Source organism: Harpia harpyja, chromosome 14, assembly GCF_026419915.1.
Source record: "Harpia harpyja isolate bHarHar1 chromosome 14, bHarHar1 primary haplotype, whole genome shotgun sequence".
Taxonomy (NCBI): Eukaryota; Metazoa; Chordata; class Aves; order Accipitriformes; family Accipitridae; genus Harpia; species Harpia harpyja.
Genome location: NC_068953.1, coordinates 15,100,703 through 15,126,407, shown reverse-complemented (window position 1 = coordinate 15,126,407; position 25,705 = coordinate 15,100,703). Strand labels below are relative to the sequence as shown.

The 25,705-nt window shown below is 43.0% G+C and overlaps 1 protein-coding gene and 1 long non-coding RNA gene across 2 annotated transcripts in view; both read left to right on the top strand.

The window, feature by feature from the left end:
* IQGAP1 (IQ motif containing GTPase activating protein 1) overlaps positions 1–5,954 on the top strand; it is a 76,925-nt gene extending 70,971 nt beyond the window's left edge. The window contains exons 36-38 of the mRNA XM_052807404.1: positions 636–758; positions 1,691–1,799; positions 3,550–5,954. Coding sequence (XP_052663364.1) covers positions 636–758; positions 1,691–1,799; positions 3,550–3,663 — 346 coding nt within the window. The 3' untranslated portion in view covers positions 3,664–5,954. The remainder of the gene's footprint in view (positions 1–635; positions 759–1,690; positions 1,800–3,549) is intronic.
* A 4,363-nt stretch (positions 5,955–10,317) lies between these two features.
* Positions 10,318–23,512, top strand: LOC128151490 (uncharacterized). Its single transcript, XR_008238386.1, has 3 exons — positions 10,318–10,717; positions 22,445–22,533; positions 23,026–23,512. It is a non-coding gene; the product is annotated as an uncharacterized LOC128151490 (long non-coding RNA).
* Positions 23,513–25,705: the final 2,193 nt, after the last annotated feature.

Genomic DNA, 25,705 nt, shown 5'->3' with positions numbered 1-25,705 from the left:
AAAGCAGGTTGTGCAGATAATGCACATGCTGCTCAGTCAGTCTGTCCTGTCATCCTTTCTAGGAGCAGAGAATGAAAATAACATAGTTACCTACAAGGAAAGCATTGATCATGAATTGTCCTCTTTTTATCCCAAATGGAGTCAATTGTAGGGCAAGATAATTCAGATTTTCCTAAAAAAAAAAGAAGAAGTGTCTTCCTCCCCAGTGAGATGTGGGAAGAGCAACTGCCAGTGAAAACTGAGGCAAGAAAGTTGTTGAGTAACCTCAGCCTTCTCCATGTCAGTTGTCACCAGATCCCCTTTTGCCTAATGATAGATGATGCTGTTTTCTGTGAAGTACCATGTGGTTATGTTTTGGGGGGTTTTTTGTTGTTTGGTTTTTTTCTTCTCCTGTAGTGTAAGTGTTATGGGTAAATAGTAGAAAATCAAAGATCTGATCTGAGCTACAAGTGCTTTGTAGATAAACTCACTAGTAGAAACACATCATCTATCAGCTGCATTGGTCACAGTGGATTAGCTGGTCTGGTTCTATCCCCTCATCCAAATAGGCTTAAATATTTGCTGTCTGAAATCTCTCTACTCGTTTGACTGATCATCTTGTTTAATTTTGGGGGTTTTTTTGTTGCTGTTTTCAGAGTCTCTAAGAAACCTCGGGAGATGAAAGGCAAAAACAGTAAAAAGATTTCTCTAAAATATACAGCAGCTCGACTTCATGAGAAGGGAGTGCTTTTAGAGATTGAGGACCTGCAAGTTAACCAGTGAGTATTTTTTAAAAACTCTTTAGAGCTAAATAACCTTCTTGGAGAAAGAGGAAAACAGGTATGTTGAATTCTTGTCTCTCTTTGAACTAGTCTAGGTGCTGGCAATTGAAGAACAGAAGCTCTGAGATTTGTTTGAGATAGTGATAGATTGTCTTGAGGTTTTGTTCTTGGAATTTAGCATTGTTGGTAGACATAACTATTAAAGCTGAAGAATTGTTTTGGCGATCTAGGCTGGCATTCCTAGGGCCAGGAAACCTTGCATAGTGATCACTTGGCAGTTCTCTCTCTCTCTTTTTTTTTTTTTTTTTTAATCTTTTTTTCCTGGTTGAAGCAAAGGAAGTCTTTGATTGAGAACTGTAATGGGATTTAAACACGACAACCTCTTCCCACCCGCCCCTTCCCTGTCACCCCTACAGTCATGGAAGGGTACCTCCTCGGGTGAATTGCCATGATGGTTAATAGCTCTCACTGTTGAAAAATCAACTTAATGCTAGCTTGAGTTTGTCCAGCTGCAGTTTGCTAGCCTTGAGAACCTGGTATATCTTCTATGGAATATAGAGAATCTGCCTGTTACTAGAATTTTATTCAACCCTGAATCATATTTTGTACTTTGTGCACTAAATGAGGATGGATGTGCAGCACTAAAGTAGACTGTTTAGACTGCGTGGGCTAAATTACTGTCTTTCCTACTATGCTTGTGTGAAGGTGTGATCTACCAGACGAAGAATCTGTTAGGCTTCCATTCATTGTTGTATTGAGTCTTGTCAGCTTTTATGGTCTCATTCCAAATGGGGATATAGAATAAAGAGTTAAGAACAGAATTCTTAGAAATTTATCTTCAGGTTTCATCTCATATATTCTCTCCCTGTTTCAGTAGGAATTACATGTTCAGTAATGAACTGTGGGTTTTCATTTCTCAAATTTTGTAGGTTTAAAAACGTCATATTTGAAATCAGTCCAACAGAAGAAGTAGGAGATTTCGAGGTAAAAGCAAAATTCATGGGGGTACAGATGGAAACCTTTATGTTACATTATCAGGTAAGAACTGTCCTATTTAGTAGTGGCGTATAAGTTCTGCTTGCCAGACTCTTCATAAAAATAATAAAGACGTTTTCTGCCTGAACAATCTGAAAAATGCTCTCAAAAACAACCCATTTGTTGCAGGGAAAACAGATGCAGCGCAAATGGAGGATTCAGACTACTTTTGTTTCTTTACTAATGAAAGCCTGATGTCAGTCTGTGTTCTTAGTTACACTTACATGTACGCACACAGAACAAATGCATGCATTTTCAACAACTTCCTGCTACAGCAGAGAGATCGGGAGTCTGTGGCAGTGGTCTGGGCTTGGGTGTGGTGGCTTTAGCTGGTCATCACATATTGGTGTTCTTTCTGCCACCCTACACTTACCTGTTTCTTTAGCCATACAGCTCTTAGGAGTCTTCAACCTTTACTTAGGCCACGCTACTGGAACAGGCATACTAACTGACCTTTTCCCAAACGGTTCCCCATTCTTCCTCCCACGCCAGTACTGTTATGCCTGGTGTCTCTTTTCCCTTCTTCCACTTCTGTCTCTACCCACCTCCCACCCAGCTTGGGCGTCATTAGGTTTGTTAATCGTGGATGCCTCAGGGATCTCAAAACAGATTGTGTGCAGGAGTACCTCGCATTGTGGGAAGTCCATGCCACCTAACTGGCTGCTGGGAGGGACAGCTGCCTTGCGCATGCCGTTCATGTGTTCTGAGGACTCCCCTAGTTCATTCCAGTCCTAATCCATTGGAGCTGGTCATGAACTTCTTGATTCATCGGGCTACCCAAGGTCACTCGCCCCTCGGGTACATGTGTTGCTATACCACTATGTGTTTGTAGCACTGCTTTGCAGAAAAAGCAGATGTTCTGAGAGGACAGCAATGAGAGAACTGCCTTTGGTCATACAAGTATAGCATTAACAGTCGTATCAGTTAAAAAGACTTGCATTGCCATTGCCAAAATTTTTACAGAAAGCAGCAGAAATAGCTTTATGATTTTTTACTCCAGTGTCACCCAGGCTGGACAGCTGCAGGAGCCAGATTTGGATTTTGGAATGCACACAATATTTCCCTGCAGTAGTACTACATGAACGCCTTCTTCAATATGTATTGTTCAAGAGCAGGCTTGCTGAAAGAAATTCCTTGCTGAGATAAATCAGTGCAGGGAGTCCTATTGCTCTGTCAGGTGCATCACTGACAAGAGCAAAGTGTAGCTAGAAATACTGCCTACATAAACACCTGAGAGACTGAATCGGCATTGTGTACATAGTCCTAACAGATGCCATTTCTTACTCTGCCCTAGATTGCAGTGCTCTAAACCACCTCACTGAGACCTGTGGCAACGAAGAATTTTAGAAATTGATGCTGTGGAATGGTGTAATATTTCTTGGGTACATAATATAATTAGGCACATAGGAGACCCTTTCTAAACATTACAACAACTTTATAGCTACTGTGCAAATGAAAAGCCTGGAGATGGCTAAATCTGAAATTTGGCTTTCTTAGAATGGTCTTCTATTTCTGCCCTCTTGGTAATTTTTTTTAATAAACAAAGATTAAAAAAATTAACATCTTAAATGCCTTAGAGCAACTTTATTTTTCATGCAGTATGAGCGGATCTTTAATGAGTCTCTCATTTTTCTATCTTATGCCATGTACTTTGTGACAGATATTCCTCAAAAACCTACTGTACCACAGGGTGTTGTATATTCTTTATAAGCTCTTGAGGACTCCTTGCTCATAAAGGTATTCTCTTTGGCAGGATCTTTTGCAGCTGCAGTATGAAGGTGTTGCAGTCATGAAGTTGTTTGACAGAGCAAAAGTGAATGTCAACCTTCTGATCTTTCTTCTGAATAAGAAATTTTATGGGAAGTAACTGACCTCTGCTAGCAAGTCTGTGAAAGGGGAGATGAGTAGAACCCTGCACATACAACTTTTAATGACCTAGCTATGTATCAGTATATGCCCATGCTGTGCTAAAGTATATCAAATGTATCATGAAGGAGGACTAAGAACCTCTTGTGAATTGATAACCCTGACTGAGTCTGCAGGGAGTTGGTTTCTTGTTTATTTATGATCTTTTATCTTCAACTTTGAAGGTCCCCTGAAAAGCAGTTAATTTAGAATGTATTTTTACATGGCGCTGGGGATTAAACTAATACTCTAGTATACTTAGGGCATCTGGATGCTTTATTTGCCTAATTGTGTGCTTCATGAGGCTGAATTCTTGTTGCCTGTGCAAAGAGAAAGCTGGCACTGTACAGCAGTTGGTTTGCCTCTTCCTGAAAGCAAAAAAAGGTTGCAGATTGTGTTCGGACTCCAATTATTCTCTAACAGCAATGACCAAAATAAAAAATGGTCAAAGTCCAGGTTACCCATTTGTTTGTGAGCTTGCGGTGGTGGTGGTGGCCAATTCCCAAGATAGAACTACTATGGTCTGCGGAATCAGTAAGTGTCATAAATGGTTGCTGAACTATTCGTGATTATGTACTATAGCCACATAGAACAGCTTTAGTGTCTCATTTTTCTTGATTTGTTTCTGTTTATTACACTGTAATAATTTACAGATGGCCCCTTAAACAGAGGGACTGTGGAATGTATTTACTAGGGCTTAAAAAGAAGCCTTTTGGGGAAGGAGAGGGGAAACTTTAAAAATTTCTTGCGGCATATTAACTTTTAATGTTGCTTACAAAGCATTTGAAATGTAAAAAATAACTTTTTTCCAGTTTAGAGCAATGTTCTATATATATCTGTATCTGATGCAATAAATGTTAAGCTCTACCTGCAGACTTGTCAAAGGAAGAGAACTATCTTAAACAGGTTAGCTTTTAAAAAGTTACATTTTTCTACCTATACTCAAGTTCCCATTTCTTTTGCTACTTTGTAGGGTTTTTTTTCACCATGGTGGTGGTGCTGGTTGTTCTGCTATATCCAATAAAAATGCAGAGACTCTTTAAAAAAAAAAAAGAAATCTGACCTTTAAATTCATCGGTTGCTCCAGCTCTCCCCCCAGTTTTTTTCTTAACATTTTTATTTTTTAAAAAAGGGACATAGCTCTTAGTTGCAAATTTGAAGTTATTCATAGGTCACTTGTGTTGTTCATTCAGATTACTGAGTTTAATTGAACTGCTTTATCTCTGATCTATACTGAGCTAGTTATTTCAGCTTAGATCTTTTTTTCTCATGAAAGACACTCATAGTATTGGAAATGGCTACATTCCTGAGGATAACTTTTCTGCAGTCCTCTCAGAAACAAATATTTATTTCAACCTGCTGATGTCTAGACTGTATTTAAACATATTTTAATGTTGGTGTATGTGTGGTCCAACCCAGTAACAAAAATTACTTGCCAAACCCAAGAAAGATCTTTGTGGTCCAGATAGTCTGAAACAAGAGATACCTCAGAACTGGATTTCCACTGAAATCTGACAAAGAGGTCTGAAATGGGATAAATGTCTTGCCTTGGTTTTTTTTGTGTGGGTTTTTTTTTCGTTTTGGTTGGTTTTTTTCCTGCCTCTGAATTTGCTATATTGTAGGAGGACTTAAAAATGAATGCCTTAGATTAGGGGATGATGAGAAGAATGGTGGAACATTATAAAATTATTGTTAGCAAAATGCAGCTGTACTCTGCAAGCTCTTGAGTGATAGGGATTGATTGCCCTCCCCTTTTTCTTTTTTCTTTTTTTTTTAAATGAATACTTTTAGTACTTTTCAATGTCTCCAGATAAATTTCAGCTGGGATTCAGGGACAAGGAAATGAGGTGTTAAAGGCCTGTGTAGTACCTGTGGGGAAAGCATCTTTACTATGTGATTTACAATAATTCCCTTGTTGCCTACACCTATTGAAAAAACAGGCTTTTGGCAAAAATTAAAAACAACTCGGTTCTTTGAAAATAATCTTTAACGTGGGAAAAGAGTCTACTTATTTTAGCTGAGCAACAGTATGGCACTTTGGAGGTTTTTTTAAAGGAAATGCTCTATTAAAAGATCCAATCTCAGCACTTAATTATATATATTTTGTCATTTAATGGTGATTTAGCTTTGCTTGCTCCATTATGCCACTGTATTTACCATGGGAGTAGCTACAAGTACAAAGTGTGTTGTCTTTCTTTCCTGGTAAAATTTGCCTTTGTAATTCACATCTAAGTAAAAAGTAATTTGTCCCCACGGGCTTTGTGTGAACTCCTGACTGCAGGCAGCAGCCATGAACACGCAGCTGGGCCCCAGGCACAGTGTTGGCGGCAGCAGGCGTTGCCATCGGTGAGCATGGTTAGGCTGCACCAGCACTGGGGAAACCACCGTTTCTCCAGAGGTCTCCCACCTCCTCTGCGAGTCAGTCCTGGCCTTTCTCGTGCCTGGGGGACTGGCCATGGTGTGAGGAAACAATGGATGACACAACACACCTATGGTGGAGGTGTGGACCTCCTGACATGACTGTGTGCCCCCACCCTGGGGACCTCCCTGTGGCTCTGTAGCACCCTACAGGACCCATGCTTCCCACTCTCCCGGAACACTCTAGCCCCATCCTAGTAGGATTAGCACAAGTCAGCCCTCGATGGTGTCTTACTCTCAATTAACAGAAATGTCTTTTGATTCAGCTAGGGTGAACGGCAAGGTCCTCATAGATGCTCCTGCAACCTGCTTGGCCGCCCACAAGCCTAGCACTGTACTGGTGTTCTCCTTGCCATTTGCTATGGCTCTACAGTGTCCTCGTGGCCCCCAACTACCTCAAACCCTACCCCAGAGCCAGCAAACACTGCCCCCAAACTCTGACTGGCCACTAGACCCTGGCTGAGTATCCCCAAAACCCTCTAAACCTGCCCGCAGGGCCATGAAACACCCCAAACCCTGCCTCAGGACAAGTGAAAATGTTGATCAACCGAAGTGATGAACACAAGATCTAGGGTATTTCTGCCTCCCAAGAGGAGAAGTGCCATTTCTGTTGGCAGGGAAAGCGGTGCCTGCCCTTACGGACTGTCTGTGTGAAAGCAGCGAGTGTGATCTATTGCCACTATATTGGGCAGTATAAAGAATTAATAGGATCAATCACCGGGACAATTTCTGTGTTGGGGTGCCAGGAGCAATGCTGAGGTGGTCCCTGACATGAAGGCAATGTGCTGTGCCTGGATGAAAATGAACCTGACCTGAACCGAACAAAGCCCTCTGGCACCAGGGGGCTGGAGGTGGCTGGGATCCTGAGCTGTCCAGGGGAAATGCCCAGTTCTGGGATTGTCCAAAATAAAGCTGAAGTTGCATCCACCTGGGGACATCTAAGATCACTGCAGGAGAAGCATTAAGCCTGGGAACACATTGCCAGCCTGGCCATGGCTCATACCGAGCACAGCTGTGTGCAGCTGACCCTGCCGCACAGCCTCAGCCAGCAGCACAGGAAGCAACAGCATGAATCCACCTGAGCAGAACGGTCACACTGTGCAGGAGCACTAGCAGCTGCCATGAGCGGGCAGAGACATGAACCTGAGCTGTTTGCTTCAGTCATAGGACCTGTAACAGAGCCTCCTGCAACCATGCTGCAGTACCCTCACCTTCACACCCAACTGTCTGCGTGTTTCCAATTGCATCGTTAACAGCACCAATGGATCCACAGCGCGTATGCCCCACCGCATGCTTTTGTGCCAGTGTTATTACTGTGGACAATTACCTGTGGGACCAAGAAAAAGCACCGGGAGATCCAGGCAACAGATGATGTCCCCAGCAGTGGGTTTGAGTTGTCAGCATTTCCAACAGCACAGGCAACTCCTTGGTCAAAGCCTGGCATCTTGATGGCGATGGGCAGTGACGCCTTGTCAGCTGCCAGATTCCCAACAAGTGAGAGAAACCCAGCCAGGAGTGGGCGCCAGGCCCCAGCCAGAGCCCAAGGCCAGGGGCTGCCCCATCATGGCTACCCACCCCCACAGGTACGAGTCACCTGCCCCAGCAGGGGTTCATGGTGCCAGGCTGGGAGAACTGCTGGGAGGTGACGGGGCACTAGGGCCACTGTCCCCGTCCTCATTGCCTGACGTGTGACTCCTCTGGCCCCAGGACTCACATCGGAGAACTGTTAACATGTGGGAAATGGGGGGGGGGGGGGCAACTTGGTGCTGGGAGGAGAATCATCCTGTGGGAAAAATGGGAAACCAACATCACCTTCCCCTCCTGCGGCTCCCTGTACTCGTCACCCTCATCCCGTCTTCCCCTGTCTGCCTCCCTACGGCACAGCCCCGTACCCAGGGCTGCCTGGGCCCCCGGGGATGCCCCTACCTACGGATACCGTGTGCCCGCCCCCTGTGCGGGGCAAGGGGGAAGGTTGGGGGGGGCGGGAAGGGAGACAGCTGCGGGAGGGGACCGCCGGCGGGACTTGGGCAACCCCTGCCTCGGGGCTCCGAACTCGCACCCAGCTCTCCCCGGTTCGGGATGGGACGGGGCTGGACACACCGAGAAAGCCCCGGGACGGCTTCTCGCGGCCGGGCAGAGAGCAACACTCGGCCCAGGCGGGCAGGGTCCAGCACCGAGGGGCTGAGCGGGCACCACCGGCACCCCGGAGGAGTAGGACCGTCAGAGATAAAAGAGACGAGAAACCCCCGTCCCCGGCAAGATGAAGGGCGAGTGCGGGACCCGGGAGCGCTTAAATAGGGGCGGGGCCGGGGCGCCTGCCTGGGCCTGGAAGAGCGGCGGCGGCCGGTGTGCGGGTTTTGTTCGGCTCCGCTCCGGGCCGTGAGGGAGCAGTAGCCGCCTCAGGGCAGGTGAGGCGCGGCGGGTCGCGGAGGTGGGATCCGCCGGCCGGAGTCTCCCCGGGCGGGTCCGGGTTCTGCTCTCCCGGGGCTGGTGGGGGCGGAAGCTGCCCCGGAGTCGTTGGGGGGGGCGTTTGGGGCCGAGCCCGTGGCCGGCCGGGGGGAGCAGGGCTAGCCCCATCCCGTCCCCGGCTGCTCCTCGCTGGGGCCGGGCGGCCTCTGCCGCTCCCGGCGCGGGTCCGGGCGGCGGCGGCCCGGGGGGCTCCTGCGGTGGCGGGCGGGTCCCGGTACCCGTAGGGGCGGGGAAGGGCCCCGGCTGCTGCCGGCGGGGGTTCCTGGAGCGGGGCCGGGCTGCGCTCGGCTTGGATTGGAGGGTGACTGGGCCTGGCTCCCCGCGGGGGTGCTTTGGCTGTGGGGTTTGGGGTGCGGGCCCGGCGGTGCCGGTGACGCCGGGGAAATAAACCCTGAAACGGCAGTAATGAAGCGATCCCTGCCTGTGCTGGGGCTGCCCCGCAGAGGCGCGGGGCCGGGCCCTCCGCAGTTCCCGAGCACTCTCCAAAACTGTGTGTGGGGCCCCGGGAGCCCAGGGCTGTGCGGTGGCTACACTCCCCCCAGCCCTCAGCATCGCCCACGGGGACTGCAAAGGGGGTCAGCTGGTTTGGGGGCCAGAAATGGAGACCAAGTTTTCTGTTCCTGGGGCTTGAAAACAGGCTCATGTGGCTGATTTTGGGGCTCAGAAACAGAGGTCCAGCCCTGCGTTTTTGGGACTTTAGAACAGGCTCAGCAGCTGGGGTTTTTGGCTCATAAATGGGCACTGAGTCAGCTGGTTTGGGAGCCAAAAGCACAAGTCAGCTTGGCTGGTTTTGCAGGTGGGGGAGAGGCAGGCAGGCGGGTGGGAGGGTGTTGGGGCCTGCGGGGGAAAGCAGGGCGTGGGCAGGGTGCGTGGACCCTCCCCGGAGGTGGGGGTCTGGTTGTGTCGGACCCTGAAGTTCGGGAGGCTGGCACGCAGGAGGCCGAACTCAACATCTGTGATGGTCTCTGGGGGGAAAGGTTCTTTTCAGATCCCACATGCCCTCTTTGAGTCCAGCTCTTCTTTCTACGCTGCTTAGAATAGTTAAGTAATTAATCACACAAACTGATGAGTATTTATACAGCATACAACTATGATGTTTAATCCTAATGCTCAAGTTTTGACAGCATTTGACAGTTGATTTATGACCTTATCAAAAGCCCAGACTGTTGCAAATAGCTGGAGCTTGTAAGGAGAAGCAGCTGAAATCAACGCGAGCTTCAGTGCAGAGCTGGCGCTTCAATTAGTCCAGAACTCTAGCAAGCAGGAGCTGGAACGAGATGGGGTGTCGGCTGTCTGGAGCGTGCATTAGCCAGAGGCAAAATTACCTGCGCTGTAATGAGCAGGAGCTGCAATTAGCTGGAGTGTCTTTTCGCTGGAGCGTCCGTCCCAGCACGGCCGAAGAGCGGCCGGGCGCAGGCAGGGCTGTCCCCAGCAAGCAGCTCCGGGCAGCGGGGAGGCGACTTGTCCTTCTGCCAGCGGAGAGCCCGGCCTCTTCCCTCGGGGATCCGCTCCACACCACGCCCCTCTCGCCGCGTGGAGGGTCTCTCCCGGTCCGTTCCCGAGGGCAGAAGCGAGGTGGGGGTCCCCCGGCTCTCCTGGGGCAACCCTCGCTGCGAGGGGGCGCGGGCGAGGCGGCGGCGTCCCCTCGGTACCGGGCAAAGGGGAGAGAACCGGGCCGGTCGGAGCTCCCGGGCGCAGATCCCTTCCGGCAGAATCCTCCCCTGCCTTTTCACCGTTGGCTGGGTGTGACAAACACGTTCATTTTTTGCCTCCTCTTTTCCCAGTGTCACCTTCTGCGTCACGTGAAGAAAATCCTGCATGGTTTATTCCGCTTGCTGCTCAGGTCATCGCACGTATAGGGCTGGGGGAGCGGGAAGAAACATTTTGCGAGTTCGGGGGCACTACAGATACTCCACATCAAACCCACAGAAAAGGCAAATTTGCTGCTAGTGCAGAAAAGGTGACGAAAAACTGCAGTTAACAGAGCGTGCCCTGTTCTGAATTGGTCCCTTGATATGTTTTTGTTTCAGGTGAAAGAATGAATTTCCATCTATGATAAATTCAGAGCTGCCTGTTAGCTTCTTTAGGGTCAAGTGTTTATCTTCTCTTTGTTCATACTGATTTTATGGGTAAGCTGGAAATAACCTTTTATTTTTTTATGTATAACTAAATTTTTATTAATATGTGGTGTCACTATAGTTCATTTTTGAGCACCTAAATGCCAGTATTGTTGCCGAAATCCGGAATAAAACTCCTTAACAGCAATGAGAAGTTAAGAAGCAGGCACTCCTTTATTGCAGCGCTGGGCACACGGGGGATCGCTCCACCTATCGTGTGCACCTGTCTTGTCTAACGATACAGTTAAATACACACCTGTTATACATATTCATTAAATATCTGGGAAATGTTATACATAATCATCAACTTTCCAGTAAATCATTAGCATATGTATATGTCTCTTCACGCAGGCGCAGCAAAGGTCTCTGGTGGTCTTCAGAAGCCCTCTGGTGGTCTTTCATAGTCTTCCTCACTTGTCCGCTTCTTGACCTCCTTTAGCTGATTCTGCGCAGTATGGTTCTCATCACTATCTATATTAGTTTGCATAAAAATGTATACTATGTTCTCTTTTGAAATCCAACCTTTTCAATGATTGGTCTTTCAGTTTGTTATCAAAATGGGAAAGGTAGGGAGTTTTCAAGAAGCAAATCTTCTTGGCTTCTTAAAAGAAAATATAAGCCAACAATAATCAGCTAAAAGTACAGTACTGCACATTCTTTAAGTTCTTTATCTACTATGGTTACACCCCACAACTCTATATTCCTAATATTTCAGTTGTAATCAGATTTGATTTCTTTTAAAATGTAACATTTCCCCCCTTTGAAAGTTTTGAAAATCACTTCAATACTTTCACTATAATTCTACTGATCAGTTACTATATATTGGAGGAGGTTCTGGGATTCTTTGTTCATTTTGTTGTTTTGCAACAGCTTGGACGATCATGTGATTAAAAGAAGTTTCACAAGTCAAACGTGTTAGCCGATTCATCATTCTCCAAGTTAGGATATATAATATTGCTGACAGAGTCAAACTGATCAAAACCAATATCAAAAGAACCACGATGGGGTGACACAACTTGTTCAGGATGCCTGTAGCAGTAGGTGACCATCCGAAAAGTGTGTCCCACCATTTATGTTCTGCATCTTTTTGCACTCTTTCAAAAATTCGGTGTATTTCTTTCACATTGTTATGAACAGTTATTAAGGTTTTCTGTCCATTTTCCCTAATTTTTTTCCAAAATCTCAACTAAATCCTTGTGTTGTAATAACTGTTTTACCAAAGCAAGATTCATTCCGATGGGTATAGGTAGTAATTCATGAATCAACATATAGTTAGATTGCAAAAGTTGGTGAGATGTGACCGGGGCCAAATAGGAAAAGTCACATCCTACAATCTTAGTAAAATTGTAAACACAATAATTTGAATGATTTTTAGTCTCTACAACTACCTCGTCTACAGATAAAAAGTCACAAACAGTCCTCAAACATACACAGCCTTTGCCGATATATATAAGTACTGTTTTAGGGTTTTCATTAGGATGAATCTCAAAATGGTAAATATTTTGTTCAGTATCTAAACAAATATCTTGTGCCTCCATTGCATTACCTTCACAAACAAATCCTTGTTGTTCCCGTACAATGCAAGATTCCAAATTAACAGTTTGCCATTTTTCATTCTCTTTTCGGGCCCATACTCTATGCTCAAAAGGATAGAGTATAGTTCCGTTGTGGTTCAACCCTAATGCAATAATGGGATAAATTGGGTATATGGTAGCATTATATATAGTTAATACAAAAGTTGTAGCTGTGTTTGTAACGGGATCATAAGTAAAGTTTACCAAGTTCCACCAGGATTGGAGTTCTTTCTCAAAATCAGTGGCACTGTCCCAAATTATTTTCCGAATTTCAGTAGGGAGAATGCCTTCTTCACCTTCTCTTATAATTGAGGCGGCTACCGATTGCATCCATATTTGAGCCTGGATACAACTAAGAGCCAAAGAGAGGTTATTTTGGACCACCCCAAGTGCATCAGTAATCAATTCGTGGTCCCTTACATTTACCTCTTCCCATTTTGGTAATATATTGGACAACAGCCACTGGTTGGTCCCCAAAGCCAATAACGAGGATCGTAAAGGTTGTTGCAATTTGGTCAAATCACTAATTGAAATAGCCAACTTGTTCATTATTACTTCCGAATCAATGCTATTTAAAACTCCCAATCCTGTTCCCAAAACACCGGTTAGGTCTCTCCGCGTTCTTCTCATGAAAAGAGTTCGTTTTTGCAGCCAGGTTGTCCATCCCTCGTAAGAAGTCTTTAGGAAAGGTGAGCAAGCTGGCTGAATGTCTGAAACATTGTTCTGCATCGACTATTCAACCCGTTTGAGAGACCATGCCGGGTTAAGCAGCATTTGTTGTAGGCCCGTATTTCTGATCACATACGGTCCAATTTCAAAGATTTTTGGGCTAAGTACAACAATTGGTTGAGTAGTAGGTATTGTAACATCTACTTTAAATCCTCCCCAATATTTGGTATTGTTTTTTTCCACACATGACGTTATAAGAATATTGTACAGCAGTCAAATTTAACCAACAGTCTAGATTTTGATTTTTACACAACAAAGTAGGGCCATATGGTCCAATCCCATAACTTTTTGTGGATTCAATGTGAGATTCAGTGATCAGTCTACATCTTATTGCGATGTTATCTCCTTGTATCACCGTAAAAGAGGGTATAACTTCATCTTTGTCAGTTAGCGGAAAGAAGGTATCTATGTCATCGTGTGTGACTACTGCAACAAGCATCACTATAGGTCTAGTTACAGCATTCATTTTGAATTTAAATGTTAGGCCTGATAGTTCTCCTATCGGTGGATTAGATCGCCAATTGCACACCACATAGACTGGTTTGGTCAGAGTGAAATTGTACCAACAATCTCCTTGTTCCTTAATACAGGATTTGGTAATTTCAACATTGCTGGTACTTGGGTCTAGGGAGTAGTTACCGACATTCTTTTGACGGCAACACATAATGATAGAATCCTGTTTGTTACATCTCCATTCTATAGTAGGACAGAATTTCGTAGTGATGTTGGAACTTGGGTCCAATAAATTTCCAGAGATGGTAATTGAAGAGGCTTTCTCATAAAGAGATCCTTCCACTTTTCTGCATCCCACTTGAATTTGTTCTCCAACCGTTCCAGTCAAGACACGGACCCAGTCTTTTCTGTCCCATTCCCCCCATTCAAATGGGTGGTACACTTCAGAATCATGCATTACTACAGTGGCTAAGCTTGGGAAACGGCCTTTGGGATATCGCCCCATACTCTGAGTATACTGAACAATAGCTTGTGACCATGGCCATTCTGTATTTCTTTGGCTACAAATTAGGGGTGAGATACAAAAAAGTGTTATCAGCCTAATTAAGTGACTCATAATTCAATAAACAACATGCCAACTATTTATAAATTTTCAATTTTAAAGGACCAGTTTCTTTAGCCTTCCAGTTCCCTGTTAGTGTTTTCTTTACTCGAGTATAATGAATCCATGCATCTGACTCCGCAATCTTGACAGCGGTGAAGGTGGTCAACAATATTTGGAAGGGTCCTTTCCAGCGTTCCTGAAGAGGTTCAGAAGTCCATGTCTTCACATAGACATAATCACCTGGCTGGAAATCATGTACTGGATTTTCCAAAGATAAAGGTCTGTTCCAAACAATTGCACTCCGAAGCGCAGTTAGAGTTTTTCCTAAAGAGAGCAGATAGTTATACACATCTTGCTTTCCTTTTAAATGTATGCTCAGATTTGGCTCAGGAGATTCATAAGGTTTACCATATAATAGTTCATAGGGACTGATTAATGTCCCACTCTTTGGCTGAACCCGAATTCGTAAAAGGGCTAGTGGGAGGGCCTGAGGCCATTTCAAATTAGTTTCCTGACATATTTTACTAATTTGTCTTTTCAATGTTTGATTCATTCTTTCCACCTTCCCACTAGATTGTGGTCTCCAAGGTGTGTGCAAGTCCCACGTAATTCCTAAAATTCTACTAACACCCTGGACTACTTCTGCAACAAAATGGGAACCTCTGTCAGACGAGATTCCAATAGGTACCCCAAATCTCGGGATAATCTCTTGTAATAACCATTTAATGACTTCCTTTGCTTGATTAGTTTGACTGGGAAAGGCTTCCGGCCATCCTGTAAAAGTATCAACCCCCACTAGAATGTATCGATACCCATTCTGTCGAGGTAACTCCGAAAAATCTATTTGCCAATAATCCCCTGGTTCCATTCCTGATTTCAACATTCCCATTTGAACTTTCCTTTTTACAACTGGATTATTCTTTAAGCATATCTCACATTTCGCAGTTGTCATTGTAGCTATTTCTAGCATTTTTACTGATATTACTTGCCTTTTCAAAAGAGTTATTAATGCTTCTGCCCCCCAATGACATTCCTTATGTTTTGTCTGTATTATTTCCCTCATTACAGATGGTGGAATTACTACTTGTCCTTTTGATGTCACCCACCATCCTTCCAAATTTTTCCTTGCATTTAATAATTTCCCCAATTTCTCATCCTCCTCTGAATATTTAGGTTTTTCCTTTGGTATTGCAATAGTTTTTGTAGGAATTAATGCCATTTGTAGGGCATTCCTTTTGGCTGCTTCCCTAGCTGATTTATCTGCTAATCTGTTCCCTACAATCTCTTTTGTATTCCCTGATTGATGTGCTTTACAGTGCATGATTGCTACTGCAGTTGGTTTCCGAACTGCTTGTAGTAAATGTAAAATCTCCTCTTTATATTTAATGTTGGACCCCTGAGAGGATAATAGTCCTCTTTCCTTCCATAAAATCCCATGGACATGGACCACGCCAAATGCATATTTCGAATCAGTCCAAATATTCACTTTTTTTTTCTTCACTCAATTCTAGAGCCCTTGTCAAAGCCACTAGTTCCGCCTTCTGAGCTGAAGCTGTGTTTGGCAAAGCATTGGCTTCTATAACTGATTTTTCAGTTGTTACCGCATATCCTGCATAGCGGATTCCATTTTCAACAAAGCTGCTACCATCTGTGTACAATTCCCAGTCTGGATTGTCCATAGGTACATCCTTCAGATCCTCTCGACTGGAATATACATACTCAATGGTAGTCAGGCAATCATGTTCCAGTTGTCTTTCTTCCTGTATAGAACTCAAAAAGACTGCAGGATTAGTCAAATTAGTGGTTTTCAAAAGTACATCATCTTGCTCCATCAAAATTACCTGGTATTTCATCATTCTGCTTGGGGAGAGCCAATGGCCCCCCTTTTGCTCTAACACTGATATCACCATATGTGGTACATATACCACCATCATCCTTCCCAAAGTCAATTTTCGGGCCTCCTGTATTATCATCACAGTGGCTGCTACTGCTCTCAAACAAGCAGGCCAGTCTTTACTTACAAAGTCCAATTGTTTGGAAAAGTATCCAACCGGTCGCTTCCAACTTCCCATCTTCTGAGTCAGCACTCCCAGTGCAAGGTGTTGTTTCTCATGTACAAATAACTGGAAGTCTTTAGTCAGATCCGGAAGTCCCAGGGCTGGTGCTGTCATCAGGGCCTGTTTTAGATTCTTGAAAGCTCTCTGCTGATCTGGACCCCATTCAAATGGTGGACCTTTAAGAGCTTCATATAAAGGTTTAGCCAACAGACCATAGTTCATTATCCATAGCCGACACCACCCAGCCATTCCTAAGAAGGTTCTCAATTCGTGGGTATTCCTCGGCTCCGGGATACTGCAAATTGCTTCTTTGCGGTCTGTTCCCAACTGTCTTTGCCCTTGTGAGATTTCAAAACCCAGATATATCACAGTCTGTTTTGCTATCTGGGCCTTAGTTCTAGAGACTTTGTATCCGCTTAACCCCAAAAAGTTTAAAAGATCAATTGTTACCTTTATACACGCTGGTCTCTCCTCTGTTGCTATCAATATGTCGTCTACATACTGTAGGAGCAAATGTCCAGGTTTGGGACCATCTCGTTTCCACATCTCAAGTTCTTTTGCTAATTGGCTCCCAAATATTGTTGGACTGTTCTTGAATCCTTGCGGCAATCTTGTCCATGTCAATTGTGTTTTTCGTCCTGTTTTTGGATTTTCCCACTCGAAAGCAAATAATTTTCGACTTCCTTCTTCCAGGGGTATACAAAAGAAAGCATCTTTTAAATCAAGCACTGTAAACCACTGGTGATTCTCCCCTAGAGCTGTTAAAAGTGTATATGGATTGGCCACTACAGGATGTATGTCTTTCACTATCTGATTTATCGCCCTCAGATCCTGTACTAATCTATATTCTCCTGATGGCTTTTTCACTGGTAAAATTGGAGTATTATATTCAGATTCACACTCCTCTAAGATTCCATATTCCAAAAATTTATCAATTAATTTCTTGATTCCCAATCTAGCTTCAGGTTTAACTGGATACTGTTTTAATCTCACTGGTTTCACATTTTCCTTCAGTTCTACTTTTACAGGCTGTGCCATTTTAGATTTTCCAGGTATCTCTGTGTTCCAAACTGTAGGGATCACAGCATCATCAACTTCTTGTGGCATCTCCTGAATCTTAACCTTCTCCTGTATCATCAGTATTTCCCCTGTCTTTGATTCTGGTATTTTTAAAAGAATTTCTCCTCCCTTAAAAGCTATCTGTGCATTCAATTTGGATAACAAATCTCGACCCAGCAGGGGTATCGGACATTCTGGTACATACAAAAATTCATGTGTAATTGCTTTATTTCCAAATTTTAAATCAAGGGGTTGAAAGAATGGTCTATTCTCCTGTTTCCCAGTCGCTCCAATTATGTTCGCTGTTTTGTTTCCCAATTTCCCTTTATAAATATTCAAAACAGAATATACTGCTCCCGTATCAACTAAAAATTCAACTTTATCATTTCCCAGCTTAATTGTAACCAGAGGTTCAGCTGGGTTCCCCTCCGGTCCCCTTCATTCATTTAAAGTCATCATTTTTGCAGCCTCTTGCTGACTTATTTGCCTTTTAGGGCAATCCCTTTTCCAATGTCCATCCTCCTTACAATATGCACACTGATTCATTCCTAGAGGTGCATTAGGTTCCCGGTTACCAAAGTTTCTAAAACCTCCTCTTCCCCGAGCTCGTCCTCTTCCTCTTGCTGCATTCCCTGTTAAGACAGCTATTAATCTACTGTCTCTAATCTTTTCTTTCTTTTCTTTTCTTTGCTCTTCTTCTTTCTCTCGATTATTATAGACTTTCCATGCTGCCTCTAACATTTTATTTAAATTTCTTGAATCCTCTCCCTCCAATTTTTGGAGTTTCCGCCTTATATCAGGCGCCGACTGTCCCATAAAAATCGAAGCCAATTGTTGTTGTTCTGCTTCTGTTTCCAATTTCAAATCAGTATATTTTCTAGCGGTTTCCTTCAATCTTTCTAAAAACACAGAGGGAGATTCATTTTTGTCTTGCTTTATCTCATATAATTTAGACCAATTCAAAGCTTTCGGCATTGCATGCTTTACTCCATACAATACCCATTTTTGATATCGAGTTAACCTTCTCCTGTGTACAGTGTCATTTGGATCCCACTGGGGATCCCCTGAAGGAAAACTCTGTTCCAAAGTCCCAGAAAGCGTTTCATTCATAAGTGCTGCCTCTGCTTGTGCTTTTCCAGTTTTTAATACCATCTGTTTTTCAGTACTATCCAATAAATTATCCAATATTACTTGTAAATCATTCCAATCGGGATCCTGAGTTCTAATAATTGTTTCTACAACCTTTCCTACTCTCTCCGGATCTTCTCTATAAACCCCTGCTGCCTGTTTCCATGCCATCAAATCCATAATAGAAAACGGCACCTTGACATATACTGGCCCATGCTGTCCCACTCCCTGTCTCAAGGGAGCCAACAATTGAGATTGCTGACGAGTTCTCCGAGACACTGGGGTATGAACTACTACTTCTGGTGTCTCATCAGCTTCTTCCCTCATTCTAGTACTGTCCGGTTCTATTATTCTCTCTGACTCAATACTCCTCTCTCGTGGATGTGAGGGAGAGAGATCCTGTTCCTCCCTTGGTGGGGCTATTTCTAATTCTAGTCCCATTTCATCCTCCTTTGGCACCGTACATCTAATGCACCTCCTTCCAACATCACAAGCTGAACAACAACTCTTAACTTTCTTATTTTCTGAAGTCAATGTCATCACCAAATTGTCTCGACTTATTAACTTGCATTCTTTTTGTCAATCCGTTCTCTGCCTCAAATAAAAGAACAGATCCACATATGGCACTTCACTCCATTTACCCTCTCTCCTACAAAATAACATTAACTGTAATATAGTATTATAACTTAAAGTTCCATTTGTTGGCCATTTTTCTTGATCTTCCAAAACATACAAAGGCCACCAATGATTGCAATATTCAATCATTTGACTTTTACGTAAATCATCATGTAATTCACTCCAATGTGCCAATAAACATCCCAATGGTGATGTTTTTGGTATCTTTTCATCAGTGGTTATATTTCCCATACTCTTACTCTTAAATAATTTGGCTAATGCCATTATGCTTATATATCAATTACCAAATACACCAAATATCAATTATTAAAGTTCCAAATATTAATAACCAAATATTAAAAATATCAAATATCAAATACCAAATATCAAATACCAAATATCAAATACCAAATAAATGCAAATGACAATTGTCCCAGATACACAGATGTCCAACCCAGCAATAGCTTTCGCTTATGACTTACGGGCAGACTTATCCCAGATACACAGATGTCCAACCCAGCAATAGCTTTCGCTTATGACTTACGGGCAGACGCCTAGGCTTCTCCACAGACGGGTACCCTCTGAGCCCCAACCCTGCGAAGCTTTCGCCGCGCCTTACGGGCAGGCTATCCGAACAGATTCCAGAGAAGAAGTGCCTTACCCTTTCTCCAGGGAACGTTGCGAGGAGCTTTGCGAGTCGAGAGCGATGGTTCCCCCCCGAGAATCCCTCGGTGCCGGCTGGAGTTCGATCACCACTCGATCTCGTCCAGTCTCACTCGCAAGGTCCCATCTGGGTCGCCAAAACTGTTGCCGAAATCCGGAATAAAACTCCTTAACAGCAATGAGAAGTTAAGAAGCAGGCACTCCTTTATTGCAGCGCTGGGCACACGGGGGATCGCTCCACCTATCGTGTGCACCTGTCTTGTCTAACGATACAGTTAAATACACACCTGTTATACATATTCATTAAATATCTGGGAAATGTTATACAAAATCATCAACTTTCCAGTAAATCATTAGCATATGTATATGTCTCTTCACGCAGGTGCAGCAAAGGTCTCTGGTGGTCTTCAGAAGCCCTCTGGTGGTCTTTCATAGTCTTCCTCACTTGTCCGCTTCTTGACCTCCTTTAGCTGATTCTGCGCAGTATGGTTCTCATCACTATCTATATTAGTTTGCATAAAAATGTATACTATGTTCTCTTTTGAAATCCAACCTTTTCAATGATTGGTCTTTCGGGTTGTTATCAAAATGGGAAAGGTAGGGAGTTTTCAAGAAGCAAATCTTCTTGGCTTCTTAAAAGAAAATATAAGCCAACGATAATCAGCTAAAAGTACAGTACTGCACATTCTTTAAGTTCTTTATCTACTATGGTTACACCCCACAACTCTATATTCCTAATATTTCAGTTGTAATCAGATTTGATTTCTTTTAAAATGTAACAGTATGAATGAAACATGATGGAAACTGCTACTTAAACTTGATTTTTGTTTGATTTTTATTTTTCATTAGAGCGTTGTGCCATGGGACAACATGCCGTCAATCCCCATTCTGTTCAGCGGAGTCTTCAGTCTAGGACTTTTAAGTAGAAAGGTTTGTCCTTCCAAAAAAGGACTAGTCATCCATAGGATTGAGGCATAGACTTGGAGAGTCGCTTAAGTACATGATCGGAATTAAAGCCAAATTTCACTTGATGTTACTGCTGTTGGTCTTCACTTTCATTAATTTCTCCACCACTCCCTCATGGTTGGGAGCTCTGAATCATAACTTTTTCAGTTTCTAACAGTCCCTAATTTTTTTTTCCCCAAAAAGGAGAGGCAATGTCTAAAAGTTAATTAGTTTCCTCACGAGTGCGTAGGTATATAAAATTTTAGTTATGATTATTAAAACCATAAAAATGACACCAGTCTTACAGATCTGGACTATTTCTGAACAGGCATTCATCACATGCAAGAGTTATCAGGGTACAGGTCACCTGAACTTCATGCTCTGACAAGACAATATGCAGAGACGAGGATGAGCTCAGAAAGAAAAAAAAAAAAGACACAGGGTCATGGTTTTGTTTTATTGTTGTTTGTTTTTAAAAAGTGCAATATTGACTGGTGCCAGCCTGCAGAGCTCGTCTGCTGCCTGACCTCTCCTTCTCTTTCATGGCTGTAATTGTCATTTGGATAATTGTAGAAGAGCAATTAAGTTACTTGCCTTTGTAAATGTGCTGGTAATACCAGGAAGGCAAATGCTTGAACTGGTAGTGAATAACTTGGCTACAGATAGAATTTCTGAAGGAGGAACAACAACAACAGGAAGCAAATAGCAAGTTACCAAAAATTTGTGTGTCTCAAACACGTCAAATTTTTATTGCCAAATGTTGTTTGGCAATATATTCCAAATGGCTTTTTTTGGTAAACATAAATTTTCAGGAAATTCAGGGTTGTGCGTATGTCTCTCTGTGTACGTGTCCTGCTACATAAATAGCACCAGTCAATGGCACATCCAGTGGCAGGGCTATTGTTCCCTATTCTTGATATTGCCATAGTAGTGTTGTGGTATTTAGACCTAATGGACGGGTTGAGGGATGGAAGGAGAATGCCTGTTTTCTGTAAGGGCTTGGAATGCTGACCCTTTTCTCTGTCTGCTGCTCCCCTGTGCATGAGATGAAGCTGTTTTATTTTTCTCCCTTGTTCCTGGTCTAAATATTTCTGAAGCTGTTGCTGCTGTGGTTTTGCAATTTGTGTTACTGCATTTTTGTAGAGTTCTAGTTATGGGTCATTTCTGCTGTGGCAAAGCATCAAGATATGGTTTTCATTTTAAAGCGTCAGAAATTGCATTCACTGAAATCAGTAATTCGCAGTGTAGGTGAAGCTGATCTGGCGCATGCAGCTATGCTCGCAGGGATACTTGATGGCTCCTCATCAAAACAGCAAGGTGTATGTGGACATCTGTAGGGTCGTGCTCTGGGTCTGAGAGCGTTACAGATTTTTGCTGTTGGAAGACGGAACGGAGCGTGTGCCTGTTAAATCTAAGGGCAGTCAAAAGCTAGGAGGGACCCTAAGCAGGTTTAGTGGCACAGCTGCTGTTTTAAAAGATCTTGACCTTTTGGAGAAACAGCCTGGAAAAAATCATTCCTTTTTTGCAACGAGGCTGTTCACAAGGACAGACTTATTGCTGTACTCTTTAACAAAAATACTCAACTTGGGATGTGTAGGGTGAGGAAGTCTTGGCTATACCTAAGCTTGAGAAAATGTATGTAGATACCTATGTCTGCATGTCATCTGCATGTATCTAGGAAAGTGAGTTCTAGTGAAACTAAAGCTGCCAATGAGTCGGTAAGAAAAAAAAAAAAAGGCATGGTTGTCTAAAAAATGCAAAAGCTCTAGTGACTTCTGTCAACAACTGTACCGAAGGTGATGCAAAATACTTTTTCCTCCACTCAGTTGTACTGTCTTCATAAACCTTCACAAAAAAAGGCAGCTTTGGATTCCTACCCAGCTTTATGCTAAAGGGTTTTTTCTTCTCTCAGCTGGATGTCAGCTGGCACCGTTTCACCATGGTTGCCCTTTCTTCTGTCATGACAGATGGAAAGAATCCATAGTGGTCTGCAAGTACAAGGTACATCTATGATGTGTGTCTGCATTTTTCTGAAGGTACTTGTAGTATGGACTTTAAAGTTAACATTAAGAATGTGCCAACTCTCCTTCTACATTTTTTTATATGAAATATTTTAACACAAATACTAAAAAGAAGTTCTGTTCTGGAGCATGTTATGCCTATGCAAAGTTTACTTACCTCTGTTTATTTTCTCTTCCTGAAAGCATAATCTTCTGTTTTTGTGTGCTTACTACTAAATGATACTGTGAAAATAATTTTGTACTAAAAGAGGGAAGAAACTGTTCATAAGAGTTCAGCTGTTCAGAAGAAACAGACTTTGTTTTCATGATAAAAGCTTTATGCTTTTGTAGTCAATGAGTTTTTAAAAATATCTTATAGTAGTACTCAAAAACCTTACTGAGATAACTAGCATCTGTACTAAAAGCAATCAAGGTCAAAGAAGAGACGTGGACGAAACAGGACAAATTGGCGTCGCGTCTGTGTGTTTTCCAGGCTTTCCCAAGAAGCATTAGCAGCCTTGTAACTAGTGACAGTGAGTCCTGAGGTATTTTTGGTGAGTTACTGCTTCAGTGTCTTTTTTTCCTTAACCTACAGTGTGTAATTTTGACTTCAGTTGGAAAGAGATTTTCCAAAATGGAAGTCTTTCCCACTCAAAGAAATTTCATTTTATGAACTTCCCATCAGAGTGGATCTTCAGAGGTGATCGACTTGACAGTAGAAGTCATCAGTAAGAAGACTTTTCACTCTCTTTTCTTAAAGAAAAAAAAGTCAATTTCCTTCCAAAGACCCAAGCACAGCACATCTTCCTAAAGTTGATGGCATCGCTGGTCTTTGGGTTCTCAGTTTTAACAGTCGAGATAACATGAAAATGTGTTGCTCTGCATGCTTCAGTACAGCTGAAAGCATTAGCAAATCTGCCAGTCGTTTTTGGTAGTCTGAGGTATTGCAGCACTGGGGATTTTACAAACTGACTTGCATTGTTTAACTGTAACTGCCAAATAGCTGTAGTATATAATTTATTAGGCATACATAAGTGGTTAGGTATTGTTCTAAACGTTTAAAAAGAGAGGCAACTGAATGTTATGGGTTTTTTTCCCTGATATTTTGACGGAGTGCTCTGAAGTACTTTATTTCTGTCTCGCTTTCAATGGCGTGTTTCCCTGGCAGTTCAGTAGCGTCTTTCTTGGGCAGCACAGCTGGCCAGGTGTCTCTCCTCATTATGTAACACACACAAAACCCCCTAGTCAAATTATAACTGTGTATTTTGGAGATAGATAATTTAATGGTATCAATTCACAGCTGTGCAAGTTAAGTTAATGCAAAAGGAAAATCAAATACTTTTATAGAATAAGTATTTTTATTGGATGTATATAAACATGGGCACACCTTTTTAGTATAAAGTGAATTATTGAGATTTGTTCTTTATTTTTCATTTTGCTCTTTGAAGTTTTACACTTCACTTTCAGCATTATTGACCAAGCAAGCAAGATGCGCAGCAGCAGCGCAAGGGCTGTAGCAGTTGTGGTGGATCCGTAAGCGTAGATTCTGATTGCATACAACGTCGTCCCACAGCCTCCCAGGGTTATCTCCCTGCAGCAGTGCTGTAAGGAAGGGAGGAGACATTTTCCAATACCAGCAAGAGTGTTTACTTTTATGCTAAGAACATGTTCAAAATCGTATCAATTAGCCTAAATGCTGATTTTAAGAGTTCAAATCACTCTAACTTTTAAAAGACGTGTTGTATTTCGAGCTGACCTGTTTACCTGGAATCCTCCTTTAGCTCAACTACTCTTCTTGTGCACCCACAGCCTCTGCTGGCAGGGGCAGTATGAGAAGCTGAAAAGTCCTTGACTTAGCTTAGCAACAACTAAAGCATCAGTGTGTTGTCAACATTATTCTCATCCTAAATCCAAAACAACACTGTAACAGCTACTCAGAAGAAAACTAACTTTATTCCAGCCAAAACCAGGACAACCCCAAAACCCCTGATTCTGGGTCTGCAACAGGGAAAAAACCCCAACAATTCGGGGCTCCCGGGAAAGCCAAATCCGCCTGGATTTGTGCAGCTGGAAAGCAAAAAATCCCCCATTTTCATGCACAAAACCACAACCAAAAGATCACCCCTTTTTATATTGTGGAAAAGCACCGAGTCACACCCCAAACTGAGTATTTTGGAAAAACAAAAAACTGCCCAGTTTGGGGAAAATTGGGGGTGAAACACAGCTCAAAGGGCATTGCTGGGGGTCTTTCCAGTGTCGATTATCTGACGTGGATTCTCTGTTGTGGGTTATCCCAGGTGAGTTACCTGCTGTGGATCATCCCCGGTGGACCCCTGCGGTAGGTCATCCTGTTGCCAAAATCCGGAATAAAACTCCTTAACAGCAATGAGAAGTTAAGAAGCAGGCACTCCTTTATTGCAGCGCTGGGCACACGGGGGATCGCTCCACCTATCGTGTGCATCTGTCTGGTTTAACTATGCAGGTTAAATGCACACCTGTTATACATATTCACTAGATTTCCGATAAATGTTATACATAATCATTAGTTTTCCGGGAACCTATTAACATATGTAAATGTCCTTTACGCAAGCGCAGTGAAGGTCTCTGGTGGTCTTCAGAAGCCCTCTGGTGGTCTTCCATAGTCTTCCTCACTTGTCCGCTTCTTGACCTCTCAGGTGATTCTGCGCAGTACGATTCTCACCATCATCTATATTAGTTTACATAAAAATGCATACTATGTCTATTCTTAAATTTAACCTTTCTAATAATTGGTCACACCATCTTATTAATATTCTTATGTTAAAACAATCATTGGTTAATCTCACTTAACTCTACTGATTGGAATCCTCGATAATTAGATAGAGGTGGGAAGGGTAAGGGGTTTCCAGGCAGCAAACTGGTGTCCATAACGGTTTCCCTAGTTTCCTAAAACAAAACACTACAAACCAACAAATCTTTGTCAAAGTTTCTGTGGTTAACTGATTTTAGACAATACTTGAATTCTTATAGTCACACATAGTACATTTTCTAAAGTTCCTAAGTTCCTATGACTACATTTCAAACTTAACACTCCCACACCTATGGTTCACAATTTTTTACTTCTTAATCAAACCAAACCCTTTTATATAATTAGATTTTAATTTCTTTATCAAAATATTTTCAACAATCCCCAC